Source organism: Bufo gargarizans, chromosome 3, assembly GCF_014858855.1.
Source record: "Bufo gargarizans isolate SCDJY-AF-19 chromosome 3, ASM1485885v1, whole genome shotgun sequence".
Classification (NCBI taxonomy): Eukaryota; Metazoa; Chordata; class Amphibia; order Anura; family Bufonidae; genus Bufo; species Bufo gargarizans.
Window position 1 is genome coordinate 285,908,769 of NC_058082.1, and position 13,396 is coordinate 285,922,164.

Sequence of the window (13,396 nt, forward strand, 5' to 3'; positions counted from 1 at the left end):
AACAGGTTACGGCAGAGCTAAAGCCCACCCTTTAGTACTGGTGACATCACCAAGAGGGATGGAGTGAACTTATGGTTTACAAGTTGGAGTTTTATTGCAATTGCATTATGGATTCCGATACCATGGGCCATAACGGTATTCTATGAAGGAATGCATAATGCAATGCCTTTAAAGAGGTATTCCGTTTTGCATGCACTTGTAAAACACAAGTTCACTCATCCCTAGTCACCAGCAACACTGCTAGGCGGGAGCCTCCTCCTAGCAGTGTAAAATGTAAACAAAAAAGCCCTTGTCCTGTGCAATACAGCGCAGGGCAAGGGAGAGCATTGGAACATAAAAAGCTCCAATGCTCCTCTCAGAGGGGCTGCCTGGGTGAAAAAGGGGATATGTCTGGGTTCAGCTCTGAACCCAAACAACCCCTTTAAATGGTTGAGGTTATGGCAATCAGATATTTTTCATACCTGCAATGATAATGAAAATTCAACTACATTATTTAATATTCTGTTATCAAATCAGCAAAAAGCAACTTAATTTCATTTCTATTAAGACAAAGAAGCTGGCTGAGCTTTTTCCCCATTTCTTTTATTTACTCATATTATACATTTATACAAGCCATAATAAAAAGGCTATTTTTGCAACGGTTCTGTGAGTTGTTACCTAGATTTAAGAAGAATGCATGCAGTTTACAAACGAGAGGTAGAAACACGGTATTAAAGACCTAGAAATGCACAGATAGGCATCTGTATATTTCACAAGCAGGTACATAAATAAAACACTTCAAATTAATTGGCAGAATTTTAGATAAACAATATAAAGATGTCTGTCAAGTAAAATAAAACACATGGTGCAATAAAATAATGTATTGCAGCATTGGTGTATGTATTACTTTATGACCAATAATAGCAGAATTCTAAATATCTGCTACAATAAGGTTCAAGCATCAGAATTTAGAAAAACAAATTATAATGGAAATTTGGCTGGAAACAACTAGATATTTGTACTCATCGTAAAATCTGTTTCTCTTCCGTTCATTGGGGGCACAGGCATTGACCATGGGTATAGCGGTTGCCGCTAGGAGGCGGGACACTAAGCACCCAAAGTGTAAGCTCCTCCCTCTTCAGCTATACCCTTCCTGCAGGGACCAAGCTAATCAGTTTAGTGCAAAAGTAGTAGGAGAAGCCAGACATAAGAAAATCGCATTATGTGCAAACCCAGAACCACACAGGCCTGAAAAGGCCCATAAACAAAAAACTGGGTGGGAGCTGTGTCCCCCAATGAACGGAAGAGAAACAGATTTTACGGTGAGTACAAAGATCTAGTTTTCTCATCCGTCTCATTGGGGGACACAGGCATTGACCATGGGACGTTCCAGAGCAGTCCCTGGGGGTGGGCTTAACTACAACCCCCTTGCCAATCAGAGAACTGCTGTTTTCAAAACTCTGCGCCCCAAAGAAGCATCAGAAGATGCAAAGGTGTGCACCCTGTAAAACTTAGAAAAAGTATGCAAAGACGACCTTGCAAACCTGAAGGGCCGAAGCTCCGTTATGCAAGAGGCTCCCGCTGCCCGAGCCGAATGAGCTTCCACAATAGCCTTGTTGGTATTGGAGACATCCTGTACCACCCTAGACAGGGAACGCGCCCATTACAGTTCTTCCTGTAGGTCGGGCAGCGGGAAGCAATGGGTCCAGAGCAGAGCTGCTTGATGGCGGCGCAGCACACACAAAGTAGAGGGAGTCTGACTGAGGGGATGGAAATTTTGCGCGACATGATGCGCAGGCAAAATGACACACCAACGGGACCGCCTGCTTCGGGATCTGGGTTCAGACATAATGACACCCCTGTCACCCCAATGAGGCAAATGGGAAGGTTAGGCCCTGCAAGAAGGGACAAACAACACTTACCCAGCCTGTGTCCCTCCAAATGTCAGTCAGACCCTCATTTCCTGCCAGGAGCCTTAAAAATCCGGAAATAGCCCACTCTACCACTGCTCTGCTGCTGATGTGGGGGCGGGGTGAACACAAGCCCCACCCCCAAAATGCTGCCGACTCCAGAACCCATCCATCCTCCCAGGTCACGCCCCTGGTCTCAGGTCACGCCCCCACGCCGACTTCCCCAGCCACTGCAGGGAAGCCTACAGTCGCGGGCCACATAGAAATCGGGGCCTCGAATAATAATGGACCCGGCTGCCCCAGAACCAAGCCGACGCGCCGACATAGGAAACGGTGCTTCTTCAGGATAACCCCGCCCCCTCCTCCCTCGATGCACTCCAGAGAACACCATCAGCCCGGGAAGCCGCAGCAGACGCGCGGCTTGTACAAAGAAAGCAGCCACCTCCTTGCTGCAGCAGGGGGTATGTTAACCCTTAAAGGAGATTGCTGCCCAAGTCCACAGGTGGGGAGGAGGGAATACTTGCCGGGGTCCTGGAAGGGGGCACTGAGGGGCTTACTGGAGGGAGGGCGGAGGGGAGCACTGCTCCTACTCGCCTGTCCAACGTCTTCTGTCCCCGACTCCAGCCGGATCACTACCTTCAGTGTGCGGCCCCTTGGTGAGGGACACTACACTGCAACAGATGGGACTTTCGCTGGGGCGGCCGTGGTGATGCGCTTGCTGGCGGGAGACTGAGGTTTTTACAGGGACCTCTGGTCCTCCTTTTCTTCTAGAGAGCGGGAACGAGCAGGGGGTTTGGGTGACCCCCTGGTCTCCCGTCTCCTGGGTGGGAGTGCAGGCAGTTTTTACCCAGACTGCCTGAAGCTTCCCGCTAGAAAAAAAATAAATAAAAAATAAAAAAAATTAAAATAAAAAGACAAAATTTGTAAATCAGCAGACCTGCAACGCAGGAAGGTCTGCCTCCTACAGACACTAAGCTAAAACTGATTAGCTTGGTCCCTGCGGGAAGGGATACAGCTAAAGAGGGAGGAGCTTACACTGTGTGCTTAGTGTCCGCCTCCTAGCGGCAACAGCTATACCCATGCTCAATGCCTGTGTCCCCCAATGATACGGATGAAAATTAGATTTCTCACACACATGGTGTACATGCGGTCCTTTCTGTGGGCAACAGATTCATACACAATTTGTGGGAAAATCTGTTCTTCCTACACCTGGGCAGTCCTATGCAGTGATTAACAGCTCAGATGTATCAGTCTGCCCGGCTCCATCTCCATGGTGCCTGTACACTGCATTTTCAATGTGGCAGATTTAATAGTGGACATAAGCCTGTTGTCATGTGGGACCGCTGTCGGACATTGACTGATTCCAATACTCATTATGGCAAAACTAAAGAATAACATTTTCCAAAATACTTAAAACTTTAAATATGAGCTTTTTCACCCAGTAACATAATAAATGAAGACTCTGCATAATATTCATAATAATATATGCGCCGTATTCACCAAGCAGACATCGAGATCAGTTTCGCATGGGAGTGTGCCTCCGTGAAGTTTAGTGAGTGAGTATAAACATACGATAATGAATCATAACCACATATAAAGCTGCTGGTATTTCATGGTCACTTCCAATTGCTTTTCACTACTTACGTAAGGGAATCTGTCACCAGCGACCTGATTATACCACTGTTTTCATAGACACATAGCTGTGCGTAACCCAATTAAAACACTGCTTTTCTTATGTTGATCCGAGGCTCCTTTTCTGGGTTAGGATACTTTTTCTAAATAGGTCTCTGGTGCAATGAGGGTGTCGCCTTTGCCCTTTCCTCTCTGTGGCCAGCCAGGGAAGGAATTGCCACAGAAAGGAGGAAAGCTTGTGTGCAACAGGAGCAATGGTGACTTCTACATTGCACCAAAGGCCTAATTTGCATATTAAGAAAAAGTTCCATAACCCTGGAACGGAGTCTCCGATCTACAAAAGAAAAACAGCGTATTAATCAGGGAAACCACAGCTATGTGTCTATGCAAACAGCTTGATAGGGAGGTCACTGGTGATGGACTCCCTTTAAAAATGACCACTGCGCCAGTTATGATTTTTGTAAATGAAATACTTGCATACGTCTAAAAAAAATACACACAAAAACCTAACATCTAAAACAACAAACTTAAAAGGGTGACAAAAATTATTATTATTATATATTTTTTTTTCATTAAGGGTGAAAATGTTTTCAATTTTTTTTCCATGAAAACATACATAAAAGCATAAGAGCCCATTTGAAAGGCCTGGGACTTAGGTGTGACTATTTTTGCTATGGCAGTTTCCTTACATAATTAAAAATGACAAAAAGGCTTATCCAAAATGGCCACGGAATGCCACAAAAAAGTGGCATTATACACATGAAATGAATGTGTGGCACCATTGTTCTTTATAAAAAAATTTAAAAAAAAAAACTTTGCCAAGTACTGGCCTCCAGTGACCATGACTCTTGTCCTACAGGTCACACAGCAGTTTTTTTCTACTAACCTTTGGTGCCATAGCTGTGAGCTGCTCTTACTGCGCCATCTACTGTTAAGACATGTGAACTGCACCCTAACATTTGCAGGCCACACTACAGATTTAGGGGTATAATTGATAGTAGCTACTGTCTATTAATACGTAACAGAATAGTAGTAGTCACACACATGTCTATATTACAGCACGGTTTTCCTTCTCTAACACTGTCCATGGAACAAATTTACGTCTGGTAGGATAACACCCGATTAGAGAACTAGAGTTAGTACATAGCACATGCACAAACCAATATATATGCAACTCACAACACCTGTATATAAAGCAAATACCGACAAAATAAAACGTTATTGAAAACAAACATATTAATAATCAAGTATTAGACAAATCGATACAAAAGGGTCACAAGTCTTTTTTTTTGTTTTTAGGAAGCTACATATTAAATTCCAACTTTTTTGATACATACAATGAAATGATAACTTTTTAGTTTTTTTTTTCAGTAAATCCATTGTGCCTTTTCATATTGATAAGAGTTCCATACAAGATAATAATTTACAGTTTTAAGAAATTAGTGCAAAATAAATTGGTTTAAAAGTAGAACATCAAGTAGCCACATCAAAAGGAGAGTAAATGAACCAAGACTCTGCATGGTCAAGTTTCAGGATTTTTTTGCCTTCTCTTCCTACTCAAAATAAAGTGCTTCTCTTTCGTTTCTGTTGGATGGATCCTTTGGGTTCAGACGTTGTACCAGAAACCCTATGTGAGTAGGTAAACATTGAACACTTCACTACTGGAATACTGGGTTGCTGCTTGTGAAGGTTTACCTACTGGTTTCATCACCTCCACTCCGTTTCCTGGAGCAACCATAGTTCATTCGCCAAAAAAACATTTCCAAGGTTAAAAATTTCCTTCCATATTACATGTACACTGAAAGGCATGTTTTGCGAGGAGTGTCTTTAAAATAAGGCAGCCTTTCTGCAGTCCCCTGATTTATTTCCAACTGGAAAGCCACCAATGGAGATTTTGGTTCCTCTTTCCAGATACAGATGTACAAGTATATTTACACAGAATTACACTACAGTGGTCCCTTGCTTTGCTCTTCAGCAGTCCAATGGATACCATTACTAGTCATACAAAGCCACTGCTCCATAGAGTGCAGACAGTCTTCCTTCCACACTGGCTTTATCTACAACAGAGCAGGGAGGAAAAGGTTTTAGATTCCAATAAAAATTATACAAAAGAATGATGTAAAACAGGTATGCTCAACCTGCGGCCCTCCAGCTATCAGCCTACAGCTATCAGCCTACAGCAGTGCAATGTGGAAGTTGTAGTTTTACAACAGCTGGAGGGCCGCAGGTGGAGCATGCCTGATGTAAAACATTAGTAATGCTCCAGCGATGAGAAAATATAGTAGGCTGAAACCACTATAAAGGGAACCTGTCAAATATTCAGTCTGTAACCCGCTGCCAGCGTGAGGCTACTTTCACACTAGTGTTTTAGTTTTCCGGTATTGAGATCCGTCATAGAGGCTCAATACCGGGAAAAAAGCTTCAGTTTTGTCCCCATTCATTGTCTATAGGGACAAAACTGAACAGAATCAAACGGAATGCATTCCGTTCTGTTTAGTTGCGTTCCAAGACCGGAGAGCAAAGGGCAATATGTTGAAGTTTGCTTCCTCGTCATGGGATGCGGAGCAAGACGGGTCCAGCATGACCCCAATGCAACTCAATGGGGACGGATCCGTTTTCTCTGACACAATAGAAAACGGATCCATCCCCCATTGACTTTCAATGGAGTTCATGACGGATCCGTCTTGGGTATGTTAAAGATAATACAACCGGATCCGTTCATAAAGGATGCAGATGGTTGAATTATCAGTAACGGAAATGTTTTTGCTGAACCCTGCCGGATCCAGTAAAAATGCTAGTGTGAAAGTAGCCTTATACAGACACTGCCACCAAAGAATTTTCTGGGTTCTGCAGTGGTATAACATTGATGACCTATCCTCAGGGGGTCATCAATATCAAATCAGCAGGGGTTGGAGTGAATGGGATGAGCAGTTGTAATTACACTACACCCCTGCCACAAGGGAGAGACGACATCCAGTTAAACTTGAGCACCGCACCCCCTTCAAACCGCTGCCAGTTAGCAGACCCCTGCCGATCTAATATTGATGACCTATCACAAGGATAGTCAGCAATATTATACCACTGCACAACACCTGTAACAACTGAAATATATAAAAAAATTAACTTACAATGCGCATGCTACCTGTGAGTAGTCGTGGGGACTGTCCTCGTCTCAGGAGTAGTCATACAGTCCTGGCATCACAAGCCAGCTCCAGCAAGATCTGACGCATGCGCAGTGAAGCCAGGTGTACTGGTTATGCATTCATCTGCACACCGGAGCTGGCATGTAATGCCAGGACTGCATGACTACTCCTAAGGCCAGAACCGCCAGACTCAGGAGTACAGTTGCCAATTACCGTAGTTTCACATATAAAGACATATAATATCCCTGATATCAAAGGTTCAAAATTAGTTATCTTTAAATACAATTATGCATTTTATATCTAATAGCATATATCAATATAAAAGCATACAAAGATAGTAATATAAATGTGAAAAAACCTATGGGGGTCATTTAATGTGCTGAAATATGCCTAAGTGAGTAGATGACGGTGCAATGGTTAGTTGCTCTGCTCACGCCAGGTCTAAAATTGTGGGCGTGATGTGGGTGGGGAAGGGCCGGTAGGCCCGTCTCATTCACCATTTTCTACTCCTGTTTCAGGCATAGAAAAAGGTCTAAATGCAAGTCGGCTAGTAAGCTGGCTTACATTTAGAATTGCCACTGGATGCGCGACATTATGGAGAGTCCTGCGCCTCTTTATATCTCCGGCGGATCCAATGCCAGTTTAGGACTTTATTAAGACTGGCATCTAAAACGCCGGTCTTAATAAACGTGCTCCTATGCGTCTTACATTTATGGACGTTCTCAATGTCTGCAGGGCTCTGTAGGATCTTTGTTAGGCCTTCTAAAAGAAGTGCTGCTTTGTGGTAGCGATAAGCAATATCTTCTGTCTGCTGGAACATCTCATCTAGTGCAGCTGACTGAACCTAGAGCAAGAGAAAAAAACACTGTAATCCAACTGGCTTTATACATGGGGATATGATTGGCAGACGGATAGCCCGATAGCTGGAAATATTGATTTAAGAAAGCTATGCCAGTGGGTGCCCAAAGAAAGATTAAATACTGTCATTTTTGCAGAGAACATACCAGACCCAGAAGCTGCATAGTAACTACAGGACACGCACATCAAATCTGAACGATGTTCCATTTAATTTACTGAATAAAATAATATTAATATTGCCTGGCACACACTGGTGCAAAGCATCATCATCTTTTCCCCTGAAGAGGTGACCCGATTGGAAAAATCACACTTCCCCTTTAATGTCAGGGCTGAATATTTACGGTATATTCAGGCCTGCTCTTCATGTTTTCTAATAGGGTCGCCCTTGCGGGTACAAGCTGTTCGTACAATGGCCGTCATGACAGAGTGCAGACTGCAACTTTTGCATCTTGTTAATACGGAGAAAGCTGTAGTTTAAAGTCATTCTCCTAGACTGAACTAGAGCCCAATCATTTACTATGCCGCAGTCTTCCCTATGAGGGAGAAGGCATAGACTGGTCATGCCACCTACCAGCGTTTCTGACTATCCACTGCCTGTAATGGCGAGTAGTTGGAAAATCACCAGAATACAAAGACTAGGGTCCTGATTTATTATGCCTTCATGACAGAGTTCTGGTGTCAAAAAGTTTGAAAAATAGGGCTTTTCTGACCTTTTTCACTCACTTGTGCATAATTTAGCGACTTTTTAATTTATTTTATTATTAATTTAAAAAATTTTTTATTCTTTTTAAAATCCAGAAATGCACACCATGAAAACATATCATGTTACCAATCATACCAAAATGTGCCGTACACATGGGAGCAACACTTTCACATTAAAAGGGTTGTCCAGCCCCAGGAAATAGCTGATAATGGCATAAAATAACAAAATAAGTAATAGTCGCTTTACTAAACACAACATTGCTGGAGCTGCAGGAGATATTTCAATGTGTCCCCTGTGGTTGTCAATCACTGCCAGCAGGGGTGACCTCAGCGATGTTGACATGTCACTGTCACAGCTGTCACATAATGACATTCCATGTCTTGGGTGAAATCCAGCAAAAAGACCGGCGGTGGGGAGGCAGGGGCAATTAGTAAGTTGGGAGTACTTCTTTTGCTATTTTATACTGTTGTCAGCTGTCTGTAAAAGACTTGATAGGGCTGGACAAACCCTTTAAGATCGACAAGTTTTGCTGTTTTATTCTCCATCTGTTAACCCCTTGTCCACACAATTCTATATAAATATAATTTTGCTTTAAGCTGTCAGTGGATCTGTAACATACAATAATCACAGCGTTTATTTGTGTTTGTGGTGGTCTTACCATTTCCACAGCGCAATTGTAGATTAATTTTTCTGCTGTGACGCTGTTGATCTCATCCACAAATCTCTGTTTGTCGGAGAAAAAGCGATTTAGCTGCGCAGTCAGTTTCTTAGACATGCTGATGCAGAACTTGTATCGGTCATTCATGGTCTTCACCACTATAACAACAATGGAATGAAGGTCCGTGTTACTGGTTCTTATGAGCGCACTCTCAGATATACCGTACTTGGTGTGTAGGAACATCGTTTTACCTTGCTTTACAGCACTTGAAGGGGTCAACTTTGCTGATTTGATCTGCGATTTGGCAAGCTGTAGGGAGGATGCCAGGATCTGAGCGGCTTTCATGTACAGTACCAGCTGTTCCACTTGTCTGCGAACACAAAAGCAGCCAAGTCAATTACTGTCCTCATTAGTTCTCAGGGTACACAAGTCACGTTGTAGGCACCAGATGGGCCACGCAGGGTCAGACATCAAACATGCAGAGAGTCTGTCACAGTAGCGGGTCATTGACACAAATTAGAATACAGAGAGAAGAAATCAACCACATCCTGAGATGTTGTAAGAGTCCTCCAGCGACTGCGTTCTGCAACGCATCCTATTTGTCCGGTTTACTTACCCCCATTCTTTGGTCAGCTGGCTTATCTGATCTACCACTACGCTTTCCTGTATCTGGTAAAGGGATACAGCAGAACAGCAGAGATCAGTATTACAACCACGGCTTGTAGTCAGCTCCATGACGCATTCGATGAAGGCAAGCATCAGATTGAGGTGTTGGAGAGTTTCTGTGTGTTCCCTCTGATTACAAAGACATGGAAATATAGAGATTACTGCATGCCCTACATATGCACCCCAATCAGTCCACTGGAATAAACACTTCTTATCGGTTGCATTAGCAAACTTATCTGCATGATTATAAAAGTGTTTGTTTTTTTTGTCAGACTTTGCTTGTAGCCATTTTTTAGAGACAAAGGGGGTCATTTATCAAACTGGTAGAAGTGGCTTAGTTTCTCATAGCAACCAATCACCTTTCATTTTTGACAGCTCCTTTGGAAAATGAAATGAGGAATCCGATTGGTTGCCATCTGTAACTAAGCCAGTTCTACTTTACACCAGTTTGATAAAACTCCTCCTAAACCTCCCCCCCTCAACATTGTTGTAAAATAAAATAAATCTCTCTTTTTTAATAGGATGTAGAACATGGCTAATGTTTATATCATTAGGCTAGGTTCACACAGAGTTTTTAAACAAGGATTTTGGTGCAAATTCCACGCCATGCTTTCAACATGTTAAAACATTCAGCGGTTATTTTTTTTTTTTTCCCCCTCGCCTGTGGCTTTAAAAACCACACTGCAGAAAAAAATCCCCTGTCAATTCTTGATGTGAATTCCACACGGAATCCATGTCCAGAATTCCATTGAAAATGGATAGGAATGAAAATCCGCACCAAAACCGTGTTACAATATGTGTCAGGTAAAAAAACAGCATGGAAAAAAACCTGATACAGATTCCGTGTGAACCTAGCCAGTCTGCTGAAGTCACCTCTCAATAAGATGGGGCATCCAGCAGAAGAAACGATGATGCCGCTTTTCAAAAACTTAACCGCAGCAATGTGGGAGAACGTCCCCTGGTTTCTGCATCCACAGCTTCCCTAGTATAGTCAACCATTTACCACCTGAATGTAAGTGTACTCTAAGGCTGAAGCCATATGTATCCCATCGCCTGTTATTTGAGCAGCATCAGCTTTAGTACTTACCTCCATGAGCGTTTCCTCAGGGAGGTCAGGGGCCTCAAATGTTATGAAATCTTCTAGACTAGGTGGTGATGTGCCATAGGACATGTATCTTAGAGCTGGTGCTGCATCTGCTCCAGGAGGAGAGGAGCCCATGTGAATTCCGGATGGGGATCCCATATACACGCGGCCACTAGTGGAGCACAGGGAGCCACCAGAGCTGTTTGAACCAACTGTATGAACCAAAACAAAGAATGTATGAGTAATGACTGAAATATCAATAATGCACATCAAATTGGATATGGAGGCTCGTTAAAGCTTTATGTACATGTATGTGCAAGCAGTTGTGATTTTCATGTTTTAATGACTAGGCTAACTGTGTAGCAGTAATAGTTTTATAACGCTATGATATTACTTTTTTCAGAGCTATCTTTGTACCATACAAAATATACTAGTAAATCTGCCATACAAGAATAATTTACCTTAAAGGAATTTTCCCATAAACAACACCTATCACCTATTTACGAGGGCTTGCAATAGCACTGGGACCCTCACCAATTATTAGATCAGGTCCTGAATGTTTGAACAGAGTGGCAGTCCAGCATGAGCGCTGCTGCTCTATTCAAAGTCTATGGGACTGACAGACAGCTGAGGACAGCACTCAGCAACGTCAGCCCCATAGATATTAATTGGCGGGGCAGCACCCGTGCTCAACAGCTGCTCCTTTGCACAGCAGTTTTGCGGTGACAAGGGACCTGCATTCTAGTGACTGGCGTGAAACCCAATAAGCACAAATTTATCACCTATCCTATAGATCGATGACAAGTGTAATTTGTGCAAGGCTCCTTTAACGGCTTCAAATCAAACAATCTAAAGGCGTAAAGGTCCATAATCTTGCAGCTATGTCAGACATATTCTGCCTGCGTTATTAGTATACCAGTAAAAAATGATGCAGGTCCTACCTGAAGTGGCGCGAGCCCTCATCATCATGTGAGTACACGTAGGAGGGGTGGCGCTGCTGGGAGGAGACCCAACAGTGAACATCACTGCTCTATGAGGCATCACCGGCACTGTGAGGACACTACCTGTAGCACCAGAAGGGACTGGAAAGAAAAGCACAAAAAATACAGATTTAACTTCAAAGAGAACCCCCTACCGATCCTGCAATACAATAAATGTCTAGTAGACGAATGCCCATACCCGTGTCCATGGGACGCTCAGCGTTCAGGCTGTCTGTGCTGCCCTGGTAATGCTGTCCTCCCAGGAGTGTTCTGCTGGTCTGATCTGACAGTTTCCCGGCACTCACAGACCTAAAAAAGAGAATGGCATGTTATTATTCACATTCTAGCCCCATATACATGTTCCATCACCCGTTAGTTAACTGTGCATCTAAAATCTGTCTGTCTACCCATCTGTCAATCTGTATGCCAATCAACACAATCACTTTAAAACGTGAAAAAAAACTGTGTGCGCAATCACAGCTCATCACAAGTGATCGTCTTATAAGCAGAAATACGTTTTATAACAGCAATGTCCACTAGAGGGCAGGTTGTCGCTTTAAACCAGGCTGGAATGGCTCAATAAACTTGTTTACAGACAGCCTGACTTCACATGTGGGATATCACACATCAGAGGAAGACCTGGACAGCGTGCAAATATAGGAATTCCTTATTCACAGGATCACGGTGCTTACTACGCCAATAAACACGAGGTCTTACCTTCCAAACACTGCTTTGCCATGTTCTGCACTGCCTGGCTTTTCACTCCCATGTGGGCAATGGAAATGAGAGCAATCCCTTGGTTCCAACAAGTCTTTGACCTGTACGAGGGTGTCTACAGGTCCCTGACGAGTAACCAAAGCGGGAAGATTTGATGAGGCTTGTGTTTTAGGGATCTTGAATGGAGCAGTTGCCTGAAACAGCAATATGAAAAGTTTCAGTAAAAGACTAATAGATATTGTACAGGGTGTGCTAGTGCATACTCAGTCATGTACTTGATAGAGGAATATTCCTACCAGAAAACATGATATCCACTATACATTTGTACCATAACTAACCTTGGTCGGTGATCCTATGATGGTGGGTAAGGGGCTTTTATATAGCCATTCTGAACTCCTTGGGGATGATCCCATGTGTTTTGTAGGAGATGCTCCAAGACTGACGGGTCGTGGTGGCTGTGGAGAATGACTAAAGCCATGTCCAGCATATGAGGGACAGACTGGGTCCGAATGTTGCTTCCTTAGCTTCTGCTTGTTCTGGTAGATGTCTGTGAGGGTCGGGGCACTCGGCAGTCTTCCACCCAGCAAACACTGAGGCGACTGCGACTGTGGCACTGGGGAACCTGAGCACACAAAAAAATAAAATCATACATTGTAATTGGAACTTCTACATGCTTAGGCAACATGCGCACGACCGTTCCATTTTTTGCTGTCCGCAAACCGCGAATCCGCAAAAAACGGAAGCCGCCCATGTGCCTTCCGCAATTTGCGGAACGGAAGGCCCATTGTAGAAATGCCTATTCTTGTCCACAAAACGGACAAGAATAGGACATGCTATATTTTTTGTGAGGCCACGGAACAGAGCAAAGGATGCGGACAGCACACTGAGTGCTGTCCGCATCTTTTGCGGCCCCATTGAAGTGAATAGGTCCGCATCCGAGCCGCAAAAACTGCGGCTCGGATGCGGACCTGAAAAACGGTCGTGTGCATGAGGCCTTACAGGGGGAATACATGCAGATGTCAGGATTTTAAGTGGTTATCCAGGGAGATACATTTTTTTGTTTGAA

At 43.6% G+C, this 13,396-nt stretch overlaps 1 protein-coding gene across 1 annotated transcript in view; it reads right to left on the reverse strand.

Moving 5' to 3' along the window:
* Window positions 1–561: 561 nt before the first annotated feature.
* Window positions 562–13,396, reverse strand: part of ULK2 (unc-51 like autophagy activating kinase 2) — a 103,806-nt gene continuing 90,971 nt past the window's right edge. The window contains exons 19-28 of the mRNA XM_044286194.1: window positions 12,669–12,952; window positions 12,331–12,524; window positions 11,813–11,922; window positions 11,575–11,715; window positions 10,637–10,845; window positions 9,500–9,678; window positions 9,135–9,253; window positions 8,884–9,041; window positions 7,373–7,508; window positions 562–5,578 (exon numbers count right to left, since the gene is read on the reverse strand). Coding sequence (XP_044142129.1) covers window positions 5,517–5,578; window positions 7,373–7,508; window positions 8,884–9,041; window positions 9,135–9,253; window positions 9,500–9,678; window positions 10,637–10,845; window positions 11,575–11,715; window positions 11,813–11,922; window positions 12,331–12,524; window positions 12,669–12,952 — 1,592 coding nt within the window. The 3' untranslated portion in view covers window positions 562–5,516. The remainder of the gene's footprint in view (window positions 5,579–7,372; window positions 7,509–8,883; window positions 9,042–9,134; window positions 9,254–9,499; window positions 9,679–10,636; window positions 10,846–11,574; window positions 11,716–11,812; window positions 11,923–12,330; window positions 12,525–12,668; window positions 12,953–13,396) is intronic.